The 21,667-nt window shown below is 37.5% G+C and overlaps 2 protein-coding genes across 4 annotated transcripts in view; both read right to left on the bottom strand.

Annotated features, from left to right (window-relative positions):
* Positions 1-2,033: 2,033 nt before the first annotated feature.
* Positions 2,034-21,667, bottom strand: part of VAPB (VAMP associated protein B and C) — a 33,428-nt gene continuing 13,794 nt past the window's right edge. The window contains exons 2-7 of one of the 2 annotated variants that reach the window (XM_075166595.1): positions 18,697-18,849; positions 10,754-10,857; positions 8,438-8,518; positions 6,903-6,956; positions 6,607-6,645; positions 2,034-4,481 (exon numbers count right to left, since the gene is read on the bottom strand). In XM_075166595.1, coding sequence (XP_075022696.1) covers positions 4,323-4,481; positions 6,607-6,645; positions 6,903-6,956; positions 8,438-8,518; positions 10,754-10,857; positions 18,697-18,849 — 590 coding nt within the window. In that variant the 3' untranslated portion in view covers positions 2,034-4,322. Of the gene's footprint in view, positions 4,482-6,606; positions 6,646-6,671; positions 6,849-6,902; positions 6,957-8,437; positions 8,519-10,753; positions 10,858-18,696; positions 18,850-21,667 lie in introns of both variants that reach the window. The other variant, XM_075166594.1, reaches the window with a different exon arrangement.
* The window catches only part of RAB22A (RAB22A, member RAS oncogene family), a 48,867-nt gene continuing 45,959 nt past the window's right edge, over positions 18,760-21,667 (bottom strand). For both annotated transcript variants that reach the window (XR_012676290.1, XM_075166596.1), the window contains one exon: positions 18,760-18,849. The gene's annotated coding sequence lies outside the window, so the exon portion shown is untranslated. The remainder of the gene's footprint in view (positions 18,850-21,667) is intronic.

Genomic DNA, 21,667 nt, shown 5'->3' with positions numbered 1-21,667 from the left:
GAGGATTTGAGTAATGGATGCTAACCCATTCTCAAACAATGAAAAAGCAGCTCTCCAACCCCAAGCTGCTCTAGTGCTGCTGTGAAGTACTATTGCAGCTGTAACACAGCCACAACAAACATGAAGTTCAGAGTGTTTGTTTTACATGTTCTTTAATTTCAAACAGAGGGATTTTTGGTTGTGTTTTTTTGTCAGTTACTTTATAAAGAAAACTGAACTCAGGATATGGCATTTCAGGACATCATGTAGAGCAAAAGAAGTATAGTTTCAAAAACTTAGAATACTACAGTTAAGTCACTATTGTGCCCGAGAATTAAGGAAGTGTTCCAATTAAGAGATGAAAGTGTCATACGCATTTTCTTCAAAAAAAAAAAAAAAGGATAACATAGCTTGCTTTCATTAGGCAACTGCAGCATCAAGTATCTTAAGACATTAACAATCCATTTTTGCGTGCACACCACTATGTAAATATGCTGACTGCTAAGTCAAGGTTGTTGTAAGAATTGCAAGTTTACATGTGCAGTGAATAGAAACCCTTTATAGTTTATTGGTGAGAAGAAACTCTAGCGATTTGCAAAGCATTTCCGGACAAAAAAGTAACATGGAATACCACCATCAAGCTATTACAATCCTGTATTTTTAGAAAATTACATTATGGTACATCAATCCCTCTCAAGATGACATACATGTATTATCTTGCTCTTCAATCCCTAAGGCTATTCAACAGTAACTTGAAACTGGGTGCCTAGCTTGCATATGCAATTGTTCCAGTTGTGCATTCACAGCTGACAACTGCCAATGCAGAGCAATAGTTATGATCATTCATGCATGGGGTATTTGCTTTAAGGTGTGGATAATTACATGAAAATAGTAGAAACCATTTTCCATTCATTTCCTAGTACTAGGCTTCAAGACATTTAAAATATCTATTTATACCAAATTTGCCTAAAGAGTGCAGACAGGAGTGTAAAGCTCCACAAAATGAAGACTACCTAAGCAGCCTCTACTGGCTCTTACAAAAATTAACAATAGATGTATATGCAAGCGGGCATCTTAAAATAACAGTAAGGACAAAAATTGGATTAAGTAGTATTTCTACTATCATTGATACATGATTTCTACTATCGTGTACCAATTATAGTTTTCTAGTATCTGGTGTTGTGTGAGGACACCAGACAATAATCTTATTTAGAATCTCTGTGTTCCATGCATAACTTCCTACGACATACAATGCCCTCCAGAATAATTTACTTTCTATGAATACTTCATGAAAACATTGCTCTGGTGTCACCATGCAAGGAACAACTTACAAAACATCCAGGTGGCTTAAGAACATCCATCCAATATATTTTTGCAATGTATCTACAGACTGGCCTTCTAGGAACCTTGGAAGAAAAAACATCCTTAGACTTCTTTCTACTGCATATGAAAGAAGGGTCCAGTCAAACAGACAGGTAATAAGGATTCCACTGATCCGTCATTTTATTTTAAGCTCAGCAAAAGCAAAGCATTACCCAGACAATTCAGTGCTACTGTCTGTGCAGGCTGTTGTCAGAAATGGTTAGGGAAGACCTCAGAATTTTGTTAAGTTCCAAAATATAAGCAGTTAATTTAACAGTCTTGTTTAGGACTGATGATGTGGGTCAGCCCCAACTGCAGGCTACAGTCATTACCAACAGATCCTTAACTAAGCTCCTCTGTTCGTTGGTCTCCTTGATCACGTGTTTGTAAGGCATCTAGCAAAGCATGAGAGTGTTTTCTGGGACCTCTTTATAATCCTGGAGTGCAAACAACAGGAACAACTTTGCTCACAAATGATTTAAAGTTCCAAGTTGCCACAGATCACCAAGAAGAGGCTACTGAACACTGGAAGGAAGACATTCTGCTGGCTTTCGCCTTCATCTGGGAGCTGCCTGTGCCAGCAAAGTCAACTGTGGTAACTAATAGTGTGCGTAAAATTTGCCTGGAACATTATTACAGATACACTCACAAGAGACCAGTTTAAAGCTTCGATCCTCCTGCAAAGACAGCGATTAAAACAAAGTTTTTTGAGGCTGTTTTTCAGCAGAACAAAGGGCTCTCAAAAAGTTAGTATCTTTTTTTTTTTTAAAAAAGCAAATTAGGAATTCAGCTCTTCTGATAACACATTTTTAGTGAGATCAAGATATCTACACCCTCTTAAAAAAAAACTGCATAGTTCAGTCTCACTTCAGTAAAGGTTTTCTCAAATATATTCTTCAAAGCCATGAAAACTAATTTCGCAACATCACTTACAACCTTGTCTTTCTCAAAAGGTTCTTTTAAAATGTTTCATGTAAAAGTTTTCATTAGCTTCTACTGCCCGGAAAGTATCTTTTCCTTGATCAGTTCTGCCCAATTTGTCACACTGAACTCACTGCTTCGTTCTTTCCAGCTCATTTCCCATCTTCTCTGCCCTTCACAGGCAGAGCAGACAAGGCACTGGCATTTGAGAATGCTAAGATACACCCCTCATTTCTGTTGAATCTTCTAGAAATACTTCCAGAGTTGTGTTCAGAATCTGAACACACCAGTTAAGATTTTTTCCTCCTATTTTCTTATTAAACCTCACACAAAATTTCACATATTTGCACTTGCAAAGCGCTTGAGACACAAGTGGAACAAATATAAAGGTCAACGCGTGTAGTAGACAGGCTGCAGCCCAAACAGCTTTCTCAAGAAATCACAGGAATAATAAAGGAATGAAAGAAGTCACTTTTAAAAGACGTATCTTAATCCTCAAAGGTGTTACAAAAACTTGTCACCAATGGTTTTTGGACCTACCATCTAAGAATATATGGGAATTTACCTGCTCAAAAGCTATTTCATCTACTGAAGTTCAACATGTTAAAACACATTGAGTTTATCTGTTTTGTATTAAAAGTATGCTTACAAACAAAATTACCTTAACCTTATTTTCAACGTGCTATCAAGCATCTTAACTACTGAACCCAACTAAACTGAAAAATGGGAAGTTACCTTGTACCTCAGCAGTCAGCATGGTTACTTTGAACAACACTTATGCGTATCAGGCTCATGATGGGGTTGTTTGGATTGATTTTAAAATTAGGCTGGAAAAAAAAAATTCATCCTGAAACAAGGCTGCAAGTTTCCTTATGCCATAAACAAACTAAGTTGACAGAGAACACTGTTTCTTCCCCCCCTCTAAAACTGTGAGAACATGACAAAAGTAACAAAAGAAACATTAATTTGGGGGCTTTATTTAATTTTTCTTTTCTTTTTTTTTTTTTCTTTTTTTTTTTTAAGATGCTACATAGTCAAACAGGATTGGTCTTTTACGGCATAGGACTAGTTTACTACTAATATTTTTTCCCCTAGATAGACGTATTTACATACAAAAACAGTTTCCTGACCACTGTTTCTCCAATGCTCAGATGATCAAAACTCCCAACAATTGTGTAGTGCCCAAAACACCAGGAGGCAGAAGAATCTTGCATCACTACAGCAGCAAATTTTTAGTTCTAGTCACTGGCTTTAAACAGGTGCCTTTTCATACTATATAGTATTAGTCAATTTTGTGACAATAAGGAAACATGAGATGAAATACATTAAATAAGTTAAATATGCATTAAACATCTCTGAATAACATTTTAATTCAACTAAATGAACCAACAGCAATGTAGCTTGGTCCCTTTATGAGAACAAGGCATTGACCTTTATTCCAAACGAGCGTCATACCAGTCAATATATGCCTCTTAATGATGCCTAGCACATTCAGCATTGCCACATACTATTCTTCTCAGCTTCTCACTATTCATTTAAGTGCCAAGAAATTGGTAACTTGCACAGAGTTGAAGACACTGACAGAAACTGTTAAATTTATGAGCAGAATGGTGGATTAACGTATTTTACAGAAGTTATCAACACCTCCTGCCTAACCCAGCTCCAAACATCCAATAGGGCCAGCTCCAGCAGTGGAGGAATAGTTTTTTCTAATTTTCCTTTTTTTTTTTTCCTTTTTTTTTTTAAAAAGAGGTAATCCAGCAACATGTACCAGGGTCTAAGAATGTTTAAAATGACATATACAATATTCCATTGTAGTGTTAAATCATGATTTTCTCCCCCCCCTTCATCATTGAGGAATATTCTCTTTCATTCATTCACTCATTGTACATTTTAAACTTTCTAGATTATGTTACATAGTATTTGTGCAGGGGTAATTTAAAGGCAAGACCTGTGAGATGTCATACATTAATTTTTTTTTTAAACATTGTTATGAATAAATTTAATCCAATGATATGGCAGAACCATCAAACCAATTTACAATTTCCAGCATGCTGCCTCTACAAGGCTATTTTTCCTATAATTACACCAAAGACAAAGAACAAAACCACCAAAGCAAGTAGTCTGGAGCTGAGCCCTTCGTCCTTGACAGCAGCTGCAGAAGCAGATATTGGGTTGTTTGTCTGGGGTGCCTTCCTCATCCGCAGTCCATCTTCTTCCTAAAGGAAGATATATTGATTACTTCTACTGAAAAAAAGCTTTAAATATTCACCCTTACCGTATTTATTTTAGGTGGGCATAATATAATAGGCGAAAGCTAATGTACAGCTAATTTAGAGCTCTATTTCCTAGATAATCCTGAGAAGGAAAGGGTAGTGAGGTAGGAGAGGAATTCTATATCTAATTGACTAGCAGAGTAAAAACCACATGCTCGTGGGAGTTCTCTAAGGTAACAGGGGAACGTATGACTAAGGTAATAGGGGAAGCAATGAGGAAGCCTGCAAGAACACTTGTCCAAAGTCTGGAGACAGCTCCAGAACCTCAAAAACAATGATGGAGGGAGTAGCATGAAGATGCTTTTCTTGCTCTGTAAGCAAATACAGTGCTGTTGGGGAAAATGCTTTTCAATATAACTAAGATAGGTTATGAAAAATATGCAACTTTAAGGCAATTACACACATCATTCCCCTAGTTAGATGTCACAAGCAAATTTTACCAGCATTTGAAGGGAAATCTATTTCCCCCATCATATTAATGCTGACATTTTGGTGTGAAACTAATGGCAATAATTAGGATATTTTCTTGGTATGAGTTTGACAGCTCTCTTGATTTAAAGATGTATGAGACAACAGATAAAACAACATCTTTACACCAGGTATTATCATTTCAAGTGGAGACGATGTTTCCCACAACTTGATCTGAACTGTTGTGCAGCACAGCTGTGTGTTAGCACACTCCATTCCACGCACAGAGCACTTCAGGAGATGGTGAAGTGAGCCTTTTGTGACCTAACTTGTATACAGCTGAAGCAAGTGTTAGACTTTTTTATGTGATACAGTATTATAGTGCAAAAGTATAAGATACTGAAGCAAAAGCCTCCGGTCTATACATAAAAAAATACTCCAGAAATAAAATTGTAATAAAAGTTACTGCAGCCTTAAAAATTTTCAGATAAGTGAAATTCAAAAGGCTCAGTGTATGTCAGTGTTTCTCACTTTTGAATTTAAAGGGCCACCTAATGTTCTGGAAGAAAACAAGTTTTTAATTATTTATTAATTAAAAGTCACAGACTACCTGATACCTCACTACTGCTGTAAGTCTGGATGGGGACAACTGACTTTTGTCAACAATAAAATGTTGTTTACCTATACAGTAATTTTACTGCTAGAAACAACACATTTTCATTTTAAGATATTTTAACTTCCTTTTGACAGTGACTCTATCCTGACACTGACAGCACCTGGTGGCTGGCAGTAATTTAACATTGTTTTCTGATGTTTTACAGATGTTTCTAATACTCCACAAAGGGAACAAACAGCTCACCATTTTAAGATGTTACTGTAAGACATCAGCTCAATTCTAGATATCTCCTGTAGAGTGTTTATTCAAGACTGATTTGCAAAAAAATAAAATAAAATCATAGAGTACTTATAGTATTGTGAGACACCGGGAAAACAAGAACACAAGGAGAAGTTAAGATCGTGTCTCAGCTATATACATACATTATTTTTATGTGTAAAACAAAAATGGTTTACAAATGTTTAAAGAATTTCTTCATGCGTCAGCCAGCCGAGCAGCATCAGACCTGACAGAACAGCACTCCTTTCACTGGGCTCCAATAGTCACAAATTCCAAATTTTCATTGGTGCTGTAATCTATGAAACTAGACATTTACAACAAATGAAACTACTTAAAAGAGTTTTTCAGCATGGTGATAAAGGCTTCTCAATTACTTGATTTCACAGTGATGTGCTGGATATGACAAGAAGCATATTTCCTATTAATCTGTCTTACTTTGGTCATTTCAACTGCATATTATAGGTGCAATTACTAAAACATTCTGTATTTGCACAACACTGCCCTCAAGCTCCCATCAGTTTGAGAGAGCAGGCCCAAATCCAACACTGAATGCTTAATTCAGACTGAGAAAATTAGGTGGGAAAGAAAAAAGGGCAATTCATTACTTTGGGTTGCTATCCAGTTTCTCTGACTGCATGACTTGTACGCTCCTTTCAAAGGAAGCATCGGTTTCAACGCATTTTCTCAATTTATAGAGAGAAACCTAAACTATCTTTTAATTTGTAGACAACATTAAAATATTGTACCAAGATCAGGCAACCAAACCTTTAAGTCGGAAGCTTCGTTTTCAGGAAAGGGGTAAATCTGGAAAAAAAAAGAAGTATCTTTACCTTAAACTGTTTATTCTCCTCCCGTAACCTCTGAACTTCTACTTGAAGCCTCTTATAGTCTTCCATTACTTTCTTAACTTCAGTGTCATCCAAAGAAGAACTTATTGATTTAGACATTACAGAGGAATCTGTCTTTGTTGCAGTTGTGGATACAATTTTATTTATTTCTATGTCATGCTGTTAAAAAAGGATAGAGTGATTTTGGTTAGTTATTAGCACCACACCACACACCTGATATTTAGGAGGAGAATCAGGTAAAATTGTCTCTGCACACCTGAAATGTGCCTGTATCAAAAGAAATAAACAACATTTATCTTTCTGTAACCTGTACTTCCCCCTTCTGTTTCACACAAAACACTAAGTCAGCAGCAATAAGTGGAGACAGAATGACCTCGACTTTTCAGTCCCTGCATATACAGAAAAGGAAATACCCTTAGAACATGTCCCACAACATGAATGGGAACTTACTTGCTCACAGTCTGCTTATAGAGTATTAGTGCTCTCCTCACCTTTCCCTCCCCAAGCACAACACAAGCAGCTGCTCCAGGAACCAGGGTATTGCTAGGAACTACCCACCTGCTGCAGTTCCCTCTCTCTTCACAGCTGGCTATCACCTCTCCATCTTTCTGCATTTCTGTGGTGATGGAGGAACTTGCAATCCAAGTTAGGAAACAAGCTGCAGACCTCCAAACCCCCCTCCCTCACCTACCTTTGGATCCTCTCCATGTTCTGCACTTTAGAATGCAAAGGACCTGGCTCTCATAAAAAACAAACCACTCTTTCCCCACCCAAACTGCAACCAAAATCTTAACATGAAGATTTTATTTATACAAATAAAGTAATAGGATCTTGTTACTACTTGTGCTTTGTTTTGCCCTAATGAATTTTAGGAATTATTGAAAAAATTATGACTAAACAGAATAGCTGTTAAGTTTCATTTAATTCAGATTTTTTCCTTCCTCTCATCACACCTCTAAACTGGAAACACAGAAAGTACCCTGGTCTAAAACAAAAGCACCTACTTTTAGAGCAAATGTTCGCTGTCTGGAGCAGGTAGGTCAGACATAGTGAGACTACAATAGCGCCATTATGACAATACATAATCGTAATTACAAGCTGTCCAGTGCAAGGTAGAACAATCATGCCTTCAGTACCTGCATACTAGGAAACATTTTTCAGTTTATTCAATCCATTATCAGTTCTACATTTGACACTACACACCTCCATTAGAAATTCATGCGTTCATTACCCTAACAAAAAAGGATTCTACCATATTGTAGCTGCTAATTGCAATATAATCCTTAACTGCATTTGTGTCTTCCTTACTAGCTTTCTATCAATTTACTTGCTAAAATCCGTGTTGTATCAAGGAAGCAAAGGGGAGTGTTGGACAGGCAAATTTGTATTGCTGACGGTTGTAACTGCTTCAGTATAAACTTTGAGCTTTATGACCATCAATCAGCATCTCTCAAATGTCTTTGAAATATTCTTTATCCTGTGATCTTTCACTAAATGAAAACGGATCAACTCAAAGATTTCTTTGTGCTTGTGTTGCACTTATGTTGTTCAAATTAGCTACTAGTTACATTAAGCATCACTAAGATTTTAAATAGTTTATATTGTGTTTTCAAAGGGTGATGCCATCCCGGCAGTGAAACAGAGGGTTCTGTCTTTTGCTTACATAGCTGTCTGTATAAACATGCCATTTTACATGATTTACTGTAGTATTAAGTTAAAACACTCAATATGCATCTGAAAATACTCACAGGCTTATCATTTTCTGCTGGTAGCTCAAAGACACACCTAAGTTTCGAATCCATGAGTTCTTCTGGTTTTGCTTCTTTCCACTGGAATAATTTAGTATTGATTTAATATTGAACATAATAAGGCATATGGAAAATGCAGTGTATTATGTAAACAAATCACATCATCTTACTCAGGAAAAAACCCACAGGTGTTTATCATGTTACCATTAACCACATACATGATGAAAAATGAAACCAAATATGTAACTGAGTGGTATTGTAAAGAAAGACCAGATACTGTGAAGGAAATAATTCTAAATAGTCTGAAACTTGCACAGTTAATTTATGAGAGAACTGGGAATTGTGTAAGAGTAATCAGCACAGATAGGGGGAGCTATGGTCCCGATTTGGGGGGGGGAAAAAAAAAAAAAAAAGAGGAGGAGTGCATTCAAAGGAAGGGAAAGATAACAAAAACCCAAATCTGTAACAATGTTAGTGCTGAAGTCTTTGTACAGCGGAGTTCCTATTCAAGTTTTTCAAATTTCACATGAGGTTTTCTTCCTGACTGGCATGAACTACAGGACTGTTCTTCCCCCTCCTTGTTTTCCACCTCCTTATTTTTCAGCATCAACATCTAAACAATAACAGATGTGCTACATATAGAAAGGGATAGCTTCCCGTCTCATCCTTCTCTCCCCTCCAACTAGGGAGTCTACCATAAAAAAGTTTCCTTCCAATATTTTTAACAGGGATTAACAGTTATAAATCTTTGCTCAGTATCAGCTGTAACCCTGAACTAAAAAGATCTAATTCATGGTAGTGATATACAGCAAGAAGTGTCCACATTTATGTCCTGGAGTTCTCACATGCTTCTCTTCACTTTGACTGTACTTCTGGTAGCATGGTATTGCTCAGCATATCTCAAGTAGGTGTAAAATTATGTCTAACCCCTGTACAACCTAAAGAAGTATTTGACTCATCCTAAATAGTTGAATCGTACTCTTCTGCGGCTGAAGTCAGAATTCTATTTCAAGCTCGTTGGCTGCCTGTGAAGTGTTGAAAGCTTTATAGTACTCCAGTAATTTGTCTCACCTGTTTATCCAGAATAGGAAGAGATTTGGAGAGTGGTAACAAAACTGAGAACTGATCAAGTGTTATAGGAAAAGAAATCATGTTGGTCTGGAGAGCTCTGGAAAACTGAAAGGGCCATCGAGGTCCTAAAAAACATTCTTTGCTAGCAGAATAATATTTTTCATGGTATAAAGTAACTCATAAAAATTAAAGAGTTAGAAACAAAGGCAGACTGGCTTATCTTTCTAGTGATGCAGACATTTTATTACTATTGCTGTTTCTCCCACTGGATTTTATTTTGAGGCCATTAAACAAATATAGTTCCATAAATCTCTTTCAGAAGGGAAATTCTTAACCCTGCAGAGTGCCACAGCTTTAAAAAGCTATTCAGAAGATGATGCATATTGTAAAGACTACTGTAAAAAAGCCATGATATGTACTCTAGGTTTTTTGGGGTTGGCTTTTTTGTTTTTAAGTAATACACATACATACAAACACACACAAGCCCCACACTTTAGAGTAATGGCCTTTTTTTTTTGTGTGTGTCCTCAGTAGCTACTGAGTATTACCTCAAGCTAACAAAACCTAGACTAGAGAAAGCTTCCCTGTGCCTTCTTGCAGTAGCAAATCTTGCTGTTACAGGAAAGCCGCCAGTTGACATACTGGTTTGCCCCTTTCCAAGTTGTCTTAATGTAGCCTGACATCTTATTTCTAAGTCTTTGTCCTTCTTTGCTTCAGCACCTACATGCTTCTGTTACTCTCATTTGTAATCCACAGGACAAAATCTATGAGGGCCTTTCATTTACCTAAGCCACCACAGACAGAGGTAGGGATAAAGAAAAATACAGTACTTGTAAATCATCCTCCTGGTTGTCACTGGGAAAAGGAGCTGCTCAAGGGAAGACTCAAGACTGAGAGCGGAGGCATAAAATATAAAAGATGCCACAGACTTATATTCTGTCCTTTCTAAAAAATGATATATTGAAAAAAATTACAACTACTCAACATTTGTTTCAAGGGTTGGTATCCCATTACTGACAGCAGCATCCTAAAGAAGCAACCACAGACACCGTGTCTTTTAGTGCAAGATTCCTGGGGCTCAAAATAAACAGAAAACACCTTGCCATGCACAGAGATGGAAATCTGGCAAAGCTTTCAAGGATCATTCCAGTGTGGTTTGACAACAGCCCTTAAGCAAGGCAGTAAAAGGTCTTATAAAATTACGCGATCAGAAAGAAATCCATTTTAATTAGTTTCAATACTTACTACTGCTTCCATATCTGAAGTATCAGCTGGAGCAAACATAGACTGAACCATAAACTTGTGTTTACTTTTCTCATTAGGGTCATAGTCAAAAGGCTGTAGCATCACTGCAAGAAAAACCCCAAAACACATTATGTTAACGTTGCTCTGATACATAGTCATGCACTGATGATATAGTTACCAGATTTGAGAAATACAAACATTAAAATGGTTTCAAGTTGTATGTCCATTATGACCAAAGCAGCAGCTGAGATCAGGAACCTCACTTTAGAACAAAATTTTAAAAGCAGATAAGAGAAACAGACTTCTTCAGTCTGTCTAGATTTTTGTCTGAGAATTTTGGAATTGCTGATCACTGTAAAATATTCTGTACACAACCATGGCAAGGTAACAATGGTAGTTTATAGTAAATAGGATAATTTACATATCTTTTCTGACAGAGGGAAGAATTCTCAAAGAAAGCATCTTTTTTTCTTCCTCCATCTTGGGGCAGAAGCAACAAGCTGGCATTTTGATTAGTTGTACACACAGTATTGCTGATGGTTCCTGAGAAAAGCTACAGAGGCGAAGTCAAACATTTTAAACCTTGAGGTTCAAGTCTCAGAATGGAAATTTCCTCTACCAAGTTTAAGAGTCTCATAGTATTTGTTTTATCAAGTACAAGCACTTCTCTTCCAAAAATAAATTGCTGAAAGTTTGTTACCAATTTATAGCTGGAAGTTTATGGCTAAATGCTATATAAACTTCACCTCTAAAAGGTATACAAGAAACTTATTTCTCTCCATTCAAAAATCACAAACATTCCAGAATTTACTTATGCAGAAAATGATTGTGTTCAGGGGGTAGAGAGCCAGGAACAGCAGATTTGGTGTGTGTGTGCGCTTTTTTAATTTTTTTTTTTTTATTTAATATTAGGAATTTCCATGTCTTTTCTTTTTGGGTAAAGAACTAACGTGTCAAAGTAACTTGAAGAGGGAGAGTTATGTATTTCATTTACATGGAATATTCTTTAATCACAGTGGTCACTTAGCACTCCCACATTTTGCAAATAACACTTGGATATTCAGCTACTGTGACATTAACATCAACATGAGGCAGAACATACATGAAAATAAGCAAAGCAGTTTACACAAACATGTTATTAGATATTGCAAAAAGATACCACCCCCTCAAATTTAAAATGAAGCTTGCATATACTGCAATTACTACTAACTTAAAAAATGGTATAAGGTTTAAAAATTCTCATTTTACGACCCATGAGGCTACTTCAGTCCCTCAATTCAATCACTGAGAAGCAGTTCAAGAATTAGAATTACTTTCAAGTACTACTGCTATTAACATATGTGCCCAAATTCATATGCACTAATTGCAGGGGTTTGTTGTATAAAAGCGATATCCAAAGATCCCATTTATTGCAAATGAAGGCAAGTCAAACCAATTTGCCTCCTTCAATGAGCAGAATTATGTTATGGCTGTGCCATATTTATTTATTTATGATAGCCACAATCTGTGGCTATCAACAACCACATGCCTTTTAAAGCCGGAAGAGAAGGAAGACAGCAAATTCTCTCAGATGAGGTGCTTTAAAAACTATTATACATTTTTAACTCACCTTGCAGTAATCAAATACTAGTACAAAATAAATGTTTGCAAATTAACAGTCTACTTTTTAAACTATTTTTCCAAACAGAAGTGACTGCACTGTGAAAGCACATATATTTCAACATTGCATGATACGTCACTGAAAAGCAGCAGCATAATTTTTTCTCCCCTGTAGTATACATCTAACTTATTCCAAATCTACATAATGTTTAAGATCCAACTGGGTAGTCAAAACTATCCACTGTTTATGGAACTTCTCCAGATCTGCAGTTTTATCAGTTTGCTTTGCTGAGTGCAACTATAAGCTCATTTGAAAATCATTACTTCCCAAGTGATAGTGCTGAAGCCATTCTCGAATGCCAAACAATCGCTGCTCTGAATTCCATTCACTGAATCATAAGAGCAAGCAGCTAGAGAGGGCTTGACAGTACAAACGTTGTTAGCAGTTGTATTTTTAGATCAATACATGAAAGCCACATTGACACGAATTATTCAGCAAATGTCTTTTAAGCCAGATGGGAAGCCCAAAAATATGTACTTTGTTCAAGAGGAAACCGAACCATTTCAACATTTATTCGCATACTGTTGGGGGTTTCTGTGAAAGATCAGTTCCATGTAACTGCCCTAATTGCTGGAGAATTTGCTACTGTGAATGTGGCTCCTTTGTTTTTACTGGAAATTCCATATCTTATGCAAGAACTATCTGAAAAGCATATGCTCCTACAAAATGCCTTATCAAATCAGTCATCTCATCCGGTCAAAAGTTTCTGACCGGCTTTCATCAGAACCCAGAGTTCTAAGAAACAAAATTATTAACATGATCTTCAAGTTTACTAGCACCAGCATCCATTAGGCAAAGATACGTATTTCAACCACTTTCTAAACTGATCACCCTACAGCTAAAGCACCAGAAGTATTCTACCACACGCAAAAACTGCAAAGTCATTGAGAGATCAATGGAATGAGGAGTAATGCAAGTTACATTTGTTAGCCCACTTGTCTCTCTCAAAATTCAAACACGAAGGACTGACCTTATGTACATCCTGTTCTGAAGCATTTCCAAAGAAATGGATACCAGTTTTCTCACACATTCCTGCTATACCCCCCATATTTTACACAAGGCCCTCTGTAGATAGTGGAGAGGCGGTGACCACCTAATATGCTCCTTTCTTTTCCTAGAACAGTTTCCTGGCAAAGTTAATAACAATGTCAGAAGCATTAAACTCTTCTGGTTTTCCTAGAGTAAACCTGCCTTCTCAAAGAATAGAGGAAATTTGAAGCAAGGAACATGGAAGGAAGCAAAACTCTACCCCTAACGCCTGCTAGGATCTAGCACTCCCTTCCAAGAGCAGAAGGAACAGAAAAGTCTTCCTGCTCAGCTAGTCAGCAACCTTCCTCTAGTTTCCATCTAAATTTATTAATGGCCTGTTTACTTGGTCCTGGACCAATACTGCCCTTATGCTTAAATATCAAAGAAGGGGAAGAGCCATTTATTTCTGGTCCACTCCAAGACATCAATCACAGTAACTCTTGGCCTTCTGGTGAACTAAATAAGCCAGACTCGGTGGGTCCTCTCTGGACCAGGCTCCCCATTCATTCTCTGCACCTGTTCTGGCTTGAACTCCTCTATATGAGCTACTCTAATTACACATCCAGGAAATTTTACTAGTGCCTTGGACAATAGCATTTATACCCTCTTATCTCTTCCATTATCCAGCCTGCTTGCACATACTACATCTGCCTTATTCACAGCCACATTATGTCAGCATCTTGGTCACCCCATCCAGCCCCCTTCATTTAACAAGCTTGTGATTATAGCAGGTGTATTTTATTCTCCAAGTACGTGACTCTGCAGTTTTTCTGATAAAACTCATCCTCTGTTTCTCTTACTGTAGCCTTCAAGGACACCCAGTTCTGCTGCATATCTTCAGCCTCTCAACTTTACATCATCATCACGGTTTTTGTGTACTCTTTTTGTGCCAGAATTGCTTACAAAAGCATTAAACAAGATTAGTACCAAGAATCATTCTCAAGAAACGTCACTAGTAACTTCCTGCTATTACATTTCCATCCACCACATCACTGTTTACTCTTTAAGTAGCCCATTCAATAGTCTGTGAATCTATTTTTCTTTTCTAGTTTTATTGATAATTTTCCCAAATGGCACTGCATGAAATTCTTTATGGTCTGGATAGATCAAATCTACCACCTGTCACCTTTACATAAAATACCCCAACCAGCTATAGGGGCAAACCTCAAGATCACTGTGCAATTTGATCAGCTCTGCTAGAGGTGAGCAAAGGACACTCGCATCCACAGAAACAGGCAGAATCCACTGCACCACTTCACATTTGTTCCATGTTTACATAGTTCTTTCTGTAAATATTTCAGTAATACTAAAAAATGTTGAATCTGTGAGGATCAAGATAGATTCTTATAAAGCAAGCGGACAAAACCAACCCAAAACTTGGCAATCGCTACATAGTCCTGGGATGCCCGGGGGAACAGCGTGCAGCAGCGAGGCTGCCTCGGCAGAGCCGGGGGCTGCAGCAGCGGACGGGAAACAATCGGTGTCTTAGCAAAAGGGTCAGACCCACTGCGAGCAAAGAGAACAGCAGCTGCAGAAGCACCCTCCTGAAGGCAATGCAAACTGCCTTTTCAACGTCAGGCAAGTTTACAAAAGACTAAAAATCCCCCCCAAGGATATCTGACAGCAGCCTAAGGATAACGTCAGCTTCTCCCCATTTTTAGGAAGCATGTTCAGACTGCTCTCTTCAGCAGGACACTGTGCACAGATGGTACCATCACTACTTCCTCTCTCCCCCCATTATACACCTATCTGCAGACTCATCAGCATCTCTTATATTTTTTCACTTTTCCTTTGTAATCCATTCATGCCTTTTATCTAGATTTCAACCTCTCGGAAACCACAAAATCAGATATCTTTGTTGAAATAAGACATGTTAAACAAAAACAGAATGTGTGCAAATACCCTTCTTTTCAAAGTATTTCAGACCAAATGCAATGAAATCAGATGACAGCGCACACATACACTTCCCAACAGTTACATAAACTCAGCTGTTAAAATTACATGCCATTATATAACAGGTGAAAACACAGGCTACAAACCTCACATCGCAGCAAACAGCGCACGCTGACGGGGCCTTAAATGCAGATATTTAGGAAAAGCTGTGATATGGCATAAGAAGCCAGTATTTGATACTCCACTAGAATAAAGCAAGCTTTACTCTTCTAGCATTTTATATGTTTTAAATGAGCCATCATACTTGTACGAAATGAAGTGGAATAATGTTCCAATTGCTGCCTCTATCTTAGGGCAGAAGATGTTCTCATACACTTACATCAAAATAATACAGACAGTTTCACAGGAGTTTAAGAAAAGCATCTGGTTAGTACAGCCCAAGGAAGATAAGGCTGCCCCAAACTCAGCTTCAGTCAGTAAAATTCTAAGAAACTTATAAATTGTTCCAGAGCTTCATGCCACTATACTTAGGCACTGATTTTTTGGAGAGACAAGGTGCAGTACCAATGCAGCGCAACCAAGCAGCTGTGTTAAAGCCAGTCAGCAACTCTCAAGAGGACAGACTGCCATAGTAAATACAGCCCAATTAGTTTAAGTGTCCGGAAGTTATTACTGAATTAACTATATTCTAATAATTTCTCATCAGTAGTATTTTCACTAGGTTTGGAGGAATTCAAGTCCTATTTTTATGCCCTGTGCAAGACTTGAATTACATGACTGAAAAATAACTGATTCAGAGTCAAAGAAACAAATTCTATTTATTTTTCACTTCATTAACTCCAAAATCAGCCCTCTGTTCTTAAGCAACATTACTCCAAAGCAAAGGTTAAACACATGTCCCCCCTTTCTGTGAATTCGAAAACAATTCTGTTCTGCAAGTTAACTTTGATCCCCTCTATCCAAAAGATCCCTTCTGATAATCAGAACCAAAGACACTGCCATCTTCAAGTCCAAAATTAGGTCTCATGCATGGTTTAAAGGAGCTACCAGGAGTGCAATATATACAGCTTTATTAAAGAGAAATTCAACCACAGCACACGATAAAGACAGCTTCAGTTTAGAATGTTTTAGGAAAAAAAGAATTAATATTTATAACACCAGAATTCTGTAACACATCTACCTACAAATTTACCTTAATATATTACCGAAAAAGCAATGAATGTGTACTACTTTTAAAAGATGTTAATGTAAGGCCTGGCAATTTAGGATCGTTATTATTACTAAGTTATTATCAGCATGAAAATATGTAGAACACAAATGTGAGCTTGTGATTAAATATACCATAGCCATTTGCAAAACTAACTGAATCATAAATCACTATAAATAAAGTTATCACAAAAGGGAAATTTTTCAAAGCTACGTACGCAAGAGCAAAGTATAGCTTAGGGTTAGCACAGCAACCTCTCATAATAGGATACTTTAAGTCAAGTCTTGGACTAGATCCATATTCTATCTGGTATGCTGCTGGGAAGAGTCAGGCTGGAAAAGTAAGAAAGATGTAAGCATGCTGACAGCATAACGTAAGATGGTTCACACAACACTCACCTATACTATATTCTGCCCAAGGTACAGCAAAGAGTCATTGTAAGCAGAAGTTTAAGAAAAAACTCAATGCTGAGATCAAGACTACATTTAAAAAAGCATGATATGTGTCAGCAAAGGAAGCGGGCTTTTAATTTTGAAAGTTCATCTGGAAGATGAAAAGAATCCACATCTTTATAGCATGAAGATAATTTGTAGCTAGAAACCATGCTAATTTTCATTATCACTTCACTGATTTCTATGCATTTAATATTTAATACTTGCCTGCAGCCAGTATAGATGACAGACAGCTTTACTTGGGAATTGTCCCAGGTTTTAAACATCTCAGTTTCTCTCTAGAGAGCTTTTTCATTCAAATACTAGTTATTTCAGAGCTTACTGGATACGTGCTAGCCGCCTCCTGAAGCAGAAGTGCTTTGCCTGCTCCACCTGTAGCTACCACATTGCACTGGTTATCTCCTCACTGTGACATTCCCCAGAGATCAACTTCAAGCGAGGCACAATTCTGCAATCATATGCACGCTCAATTTGACACAATAGAAATCCCAAAGACAACAGATCAATGAGTCCGCAAACGTAGGCATGCACAAGATGACTTACAGGATTAGAGTCTCTTAATGTTACAGTGCAAAGTATTTTTGGGATCAATTTTTATTTTGTTGAAGCAAGCTCTCCAAGGGTGAGGTGTTTAAATATTTTACATTTTATTAAGTAAAAAACTGAAGTCTTGATTTTTACATTTTGATTTTTTTTCAAGTAAAAAGCAATAGTTTTAACTCCTAAAATTTTTTATTCCAGGCTAGGAAAGTTTGGCAAGAGACTAATGGCAAATCGTATAATGTATGAGTAAGTAATTTTTCTTATCATGCCAGTATTAAAATTCATTAAAAATAGTAAAACAAATCTGCATGTTTATAGAACTAATTTTCTTAGCTAAAAAGTCAGACTTTATTCATGCAGTATGCCACTACTACATGCTTTGATAGAACTCTTTATTAAAAACATGGATTGGAGAAGTCATTGAGAAAATACATTGCTTTCAAGCATGTATCATCAGCAAGTTAATAACATACAGACATTCTGTTTATGGGAAATACTCAACTTTCAAAGTAAGCCACTTCTTTGCTTTTCCATTACCAAACTTAGGCAAGTCAAGACCTACTGATCATTAGAGAAAATCACTAACTTTTCCTATGCAACAGCAAAGATTTAGTCACTTGACATTTCTAACACCAAAGCATATTGCATCTTCAAGGAACACAAAACAAGCATGGTTTGAAAGTAAATGTTTTCATTACTGGTTGTATTAGGCAGTTCAGCAATAGCCTACATCAGTCTAAACCGGTGTGGCTGCAGTCCAGTTTTATTCTTACCTTGATATGCCCGTCCAAGCACTTGTTTGACCCTGTGGTGAGCTGGTTCAGGAAGTTAAGCTGGCAAAAAACTAACCGTACAAAAATAATCCCACAGGGAGGGCAGGACTGATTTGGATAGGCTGGCTAAGACTGTTATTGAACTATATAGATCATTTACGTATTTCTCCCCCGCTTCCCCAAACAAGACGTGAAAACAAATCTATTACTGCTAGACCAGGAATAAGGGAAGTAAAGATACATGAAATGGCTGCCTCTCCATGAAATCACAACCTCTTGCTTTTACAAACATTAAACAAAATACTTTCAGATTGCAAAGTGTTCCAAGAAATAATTGATTAGAAGAAGCTATTTTCAATCACCAAAAAACTGCTTGAATGACTTACCAGAAACATTAATTGATGTTCCTGCATCAATAATTCCACTGTTAGGCCTTACACAGTATCTACGTGGTGCTGTGGTCTTAACTTTGAAGCACACATTTCTGTCTGTAGGATTGCCGAGTTTCAGGTTTGTAGTGACAACATCTGTGAAAGGACCTGAGGAGGAGACCAAAAGCAGACTTGAAATCACACAGAAAGTACTTTCAAGCAGAGGCTAAAAAGGCTTTAAATCTCTGTTCACAAATCTTATAAAGTAATTAGATGTTCAATTTCCATCTATGGCACGTATAGATAATCGTGCACACAAAGCTAAGGATGCAGTGAGGCCTCTGAGCATTCTGACGTGCAGCATGCTCCAACACTCACAGCACAACAGCTGAAGTTGATCACTAATAGCAAAACAAAACGGGGGAAATTATTTATACATGGTGCCAACACAACAACATGGCATTCAAGTGATGCCAAATTCTCTGCTGTATCACAGTTACTCCATCCTAACTACTGAATCCCAGTAAACCCAGGCTTTCAGAGAGATACCATATATACCTATGTTATAGATGATAACTAGGGGAGTACAGTACAGGACGTTAACTAGAAAGGGAACGATAACAAAGTGGCTACTACAGATTCATCTGCATGTGCAAGCTGTACCTCCACAGAAGCAGGATTCCACCAGGTATTCAGAAATGCCGTACCATAACCAGCAAGATAAGCATTCAGGGTGCATCCCCTTTTCCTACAAAGTCTTTTTTTTTTTTTTTTTTTAAATAATTCTCTTGGCTACTAGAAATGATAAACCAGAAGCAATCTTCATAAAACAGCCTACCTCATCCAAGACAGGAAATAACCATGTGGAAATAGGTAAATTCTTGGATGCTAAGAGCAGTGGCAAAGATTTCTATATTAGCAAAACCAGAATCAAACCATTGTCAAATTCTGCAACACCAAGTGCAGGCAAATCAATTTCTCACAGGCTCACTACCTAGTTGAAACTGCCCAAATCCCTTAGGTTAGAGGAAAGGCTAGTTACTGATTTTCTACAAGACACTGGTAAATCAGACAGGTTTTGACAGGACAGCAAGACTGCAGTGCTTGCTCAGATGATAAAGAAGTAAAATTAAAAGAAATATAACCACACTTTGATCAACTGTCTTCTGCATAAAAGTAATTAATATGATGCCTGAATAAAGTATCTTCACCTATCCTCAGGAGCAAAAGCAATTTGGTCAGAAAAAGCATTGAACATTTCCTTCCAGAAATGACAGCCCTAAAGTTTAAGAAGAGTGAATGATGATGATGATGATGATGATAAAAATACTAGCAGGCAAAATTCCATCATCCTCCTCCTGCAGCATGGTTGGCTTAAAATAATTTAAGTTTGCTTCCTTTTCTACAAATTTATCACACAAATTTGTCTCCTAAGATGACATTTCATACAGCTGTAAAAGTGTTAGATTCCTTCAACCTTTACCCTTGATCCAATTTGTTTTAAGTAATTAGAAGGGGGAAAAAACCCCAAACAATCACACACAGAAGAAAAACCCAACCAGACAACAATGTAGCACTATTTCTGCCTGCACTCTGAAAAAAACACCTTTGCATTTACAATGCAACCTGGTAGCAAAAAAATTGAAGCAATAAAATTTTCAGATCCCATGACAAAGATTTCACTAAACCTGTGCCCAGTGAAACACTGAGATGTGAAAGACAATGAAACACAGCTGTCAAGTTTTCTCTGTGTTCTGCATGCAGAGAGGGACTTTAAGTCTAATGGAAAATAACCGGGCAGCAGCAGCCATGAGTTAAACAAGCCAAACTATCAGAAAAACCCAGCAAACATTTAGGTGTGTAAAGACAGTAGCAGATCTTCAAGATAGCTCTAACTGGGAGAAGTCTAACATGCCAGAAGAAATTCCTTGATGCCTAAGCATTAAGGATGTGCCTTTACCAAAAAATTACAGCTTGAGCTATTCCAGCACAGAGGGAGGGTCGTCTGTACAAAGCCCCACATGTGCAGCTGCATCCTCAATAGTGCTTTACTAGTCTGCATGCTGGGATAGATTTCCTGTGGGAAATACCATGTTTTTACTTGGCTGATCCATGAATGCATGCGGGATTCGTGCGCCCCAGCACAGAGCTGCTGTTTGTAATAGTAATACGACAACAATTCAGTGTGTAAAATAATTTCCAAATGGAGTTACTTATTGCTAACATAGATCATACCTAAATATTTGGCAGCAAAACCTTTCAGCAGACCAAATTCATTTCTTCTTGTCTGCTTGACATTTCCTTTTCTTTTCTGTCCGCTAAACTTTAAACAGTTTCTTTAGATACATTTTCCCCAAATTACAGGTTTTACAGATCAGCCGGCATAACTGTACGAGAAGGCTGACGTCTGCTTTCAGCAAACTTGTGCGCAGGCGTGCTCCTTACGGCACTGTTGTTCAAATACTGTAGCAAAGCAAAACAGAGCAGACAAATGCAGGATTAAAGTGTTTTGAAGCATGTAAAAAAAGAAATAGACAACACTTGGGGCTAATTAGAGCATGGCAGTGAAATATTACCAGCTTGGCTGACCTGTCTTAAAAGACAAGGCCCATGGACTGCCAACTCAGGCTGAAATGAAACCTTGATAGCCTGTTGTTAGATTACTATTGCCTAGTTTAAACATTTCTGGGGCAGTTTGGGGTATGTGGGGGAACTGATCCCAAGATAAACACAAGCTAATTCTGTACTGTACCTTTGCTTTCTCACATCTGGATTTGTGCACTGCAGGTAAGGTTGGCTTGGGTATTAACAGTCGTACGAGACCCACATCTACCCTCGAGCTTTATTTTTCAATGCAAGGCATTAGGACTTCTGGAATCATACCCACAGATACAGTAAGATAAAATGCTCTACACTTCTTTCCAATGCCTTTGTCCTCGCTGCAAGTGGATGGACTATTTATACAAGTATATGCAACACTGGGATA

This window comes from Calonectris borealis, chromosome 17, assembly GCF_964195595.1.
Source record: "Calonectris borealis chromosome 17, bCalBor7.hap1.2, whole genome shotgun sequence".
Lineage (NCBI taxonomy): Eukaryota > Metazoa > Chordata > Aves > Procellariiformes > Procellariidae > Calonectris > Calonectris borealis.
Note: the sequence above shows the minus strand (reverse complement) of the source record. Positions and strands in the feature narration are given on the sequence as shown.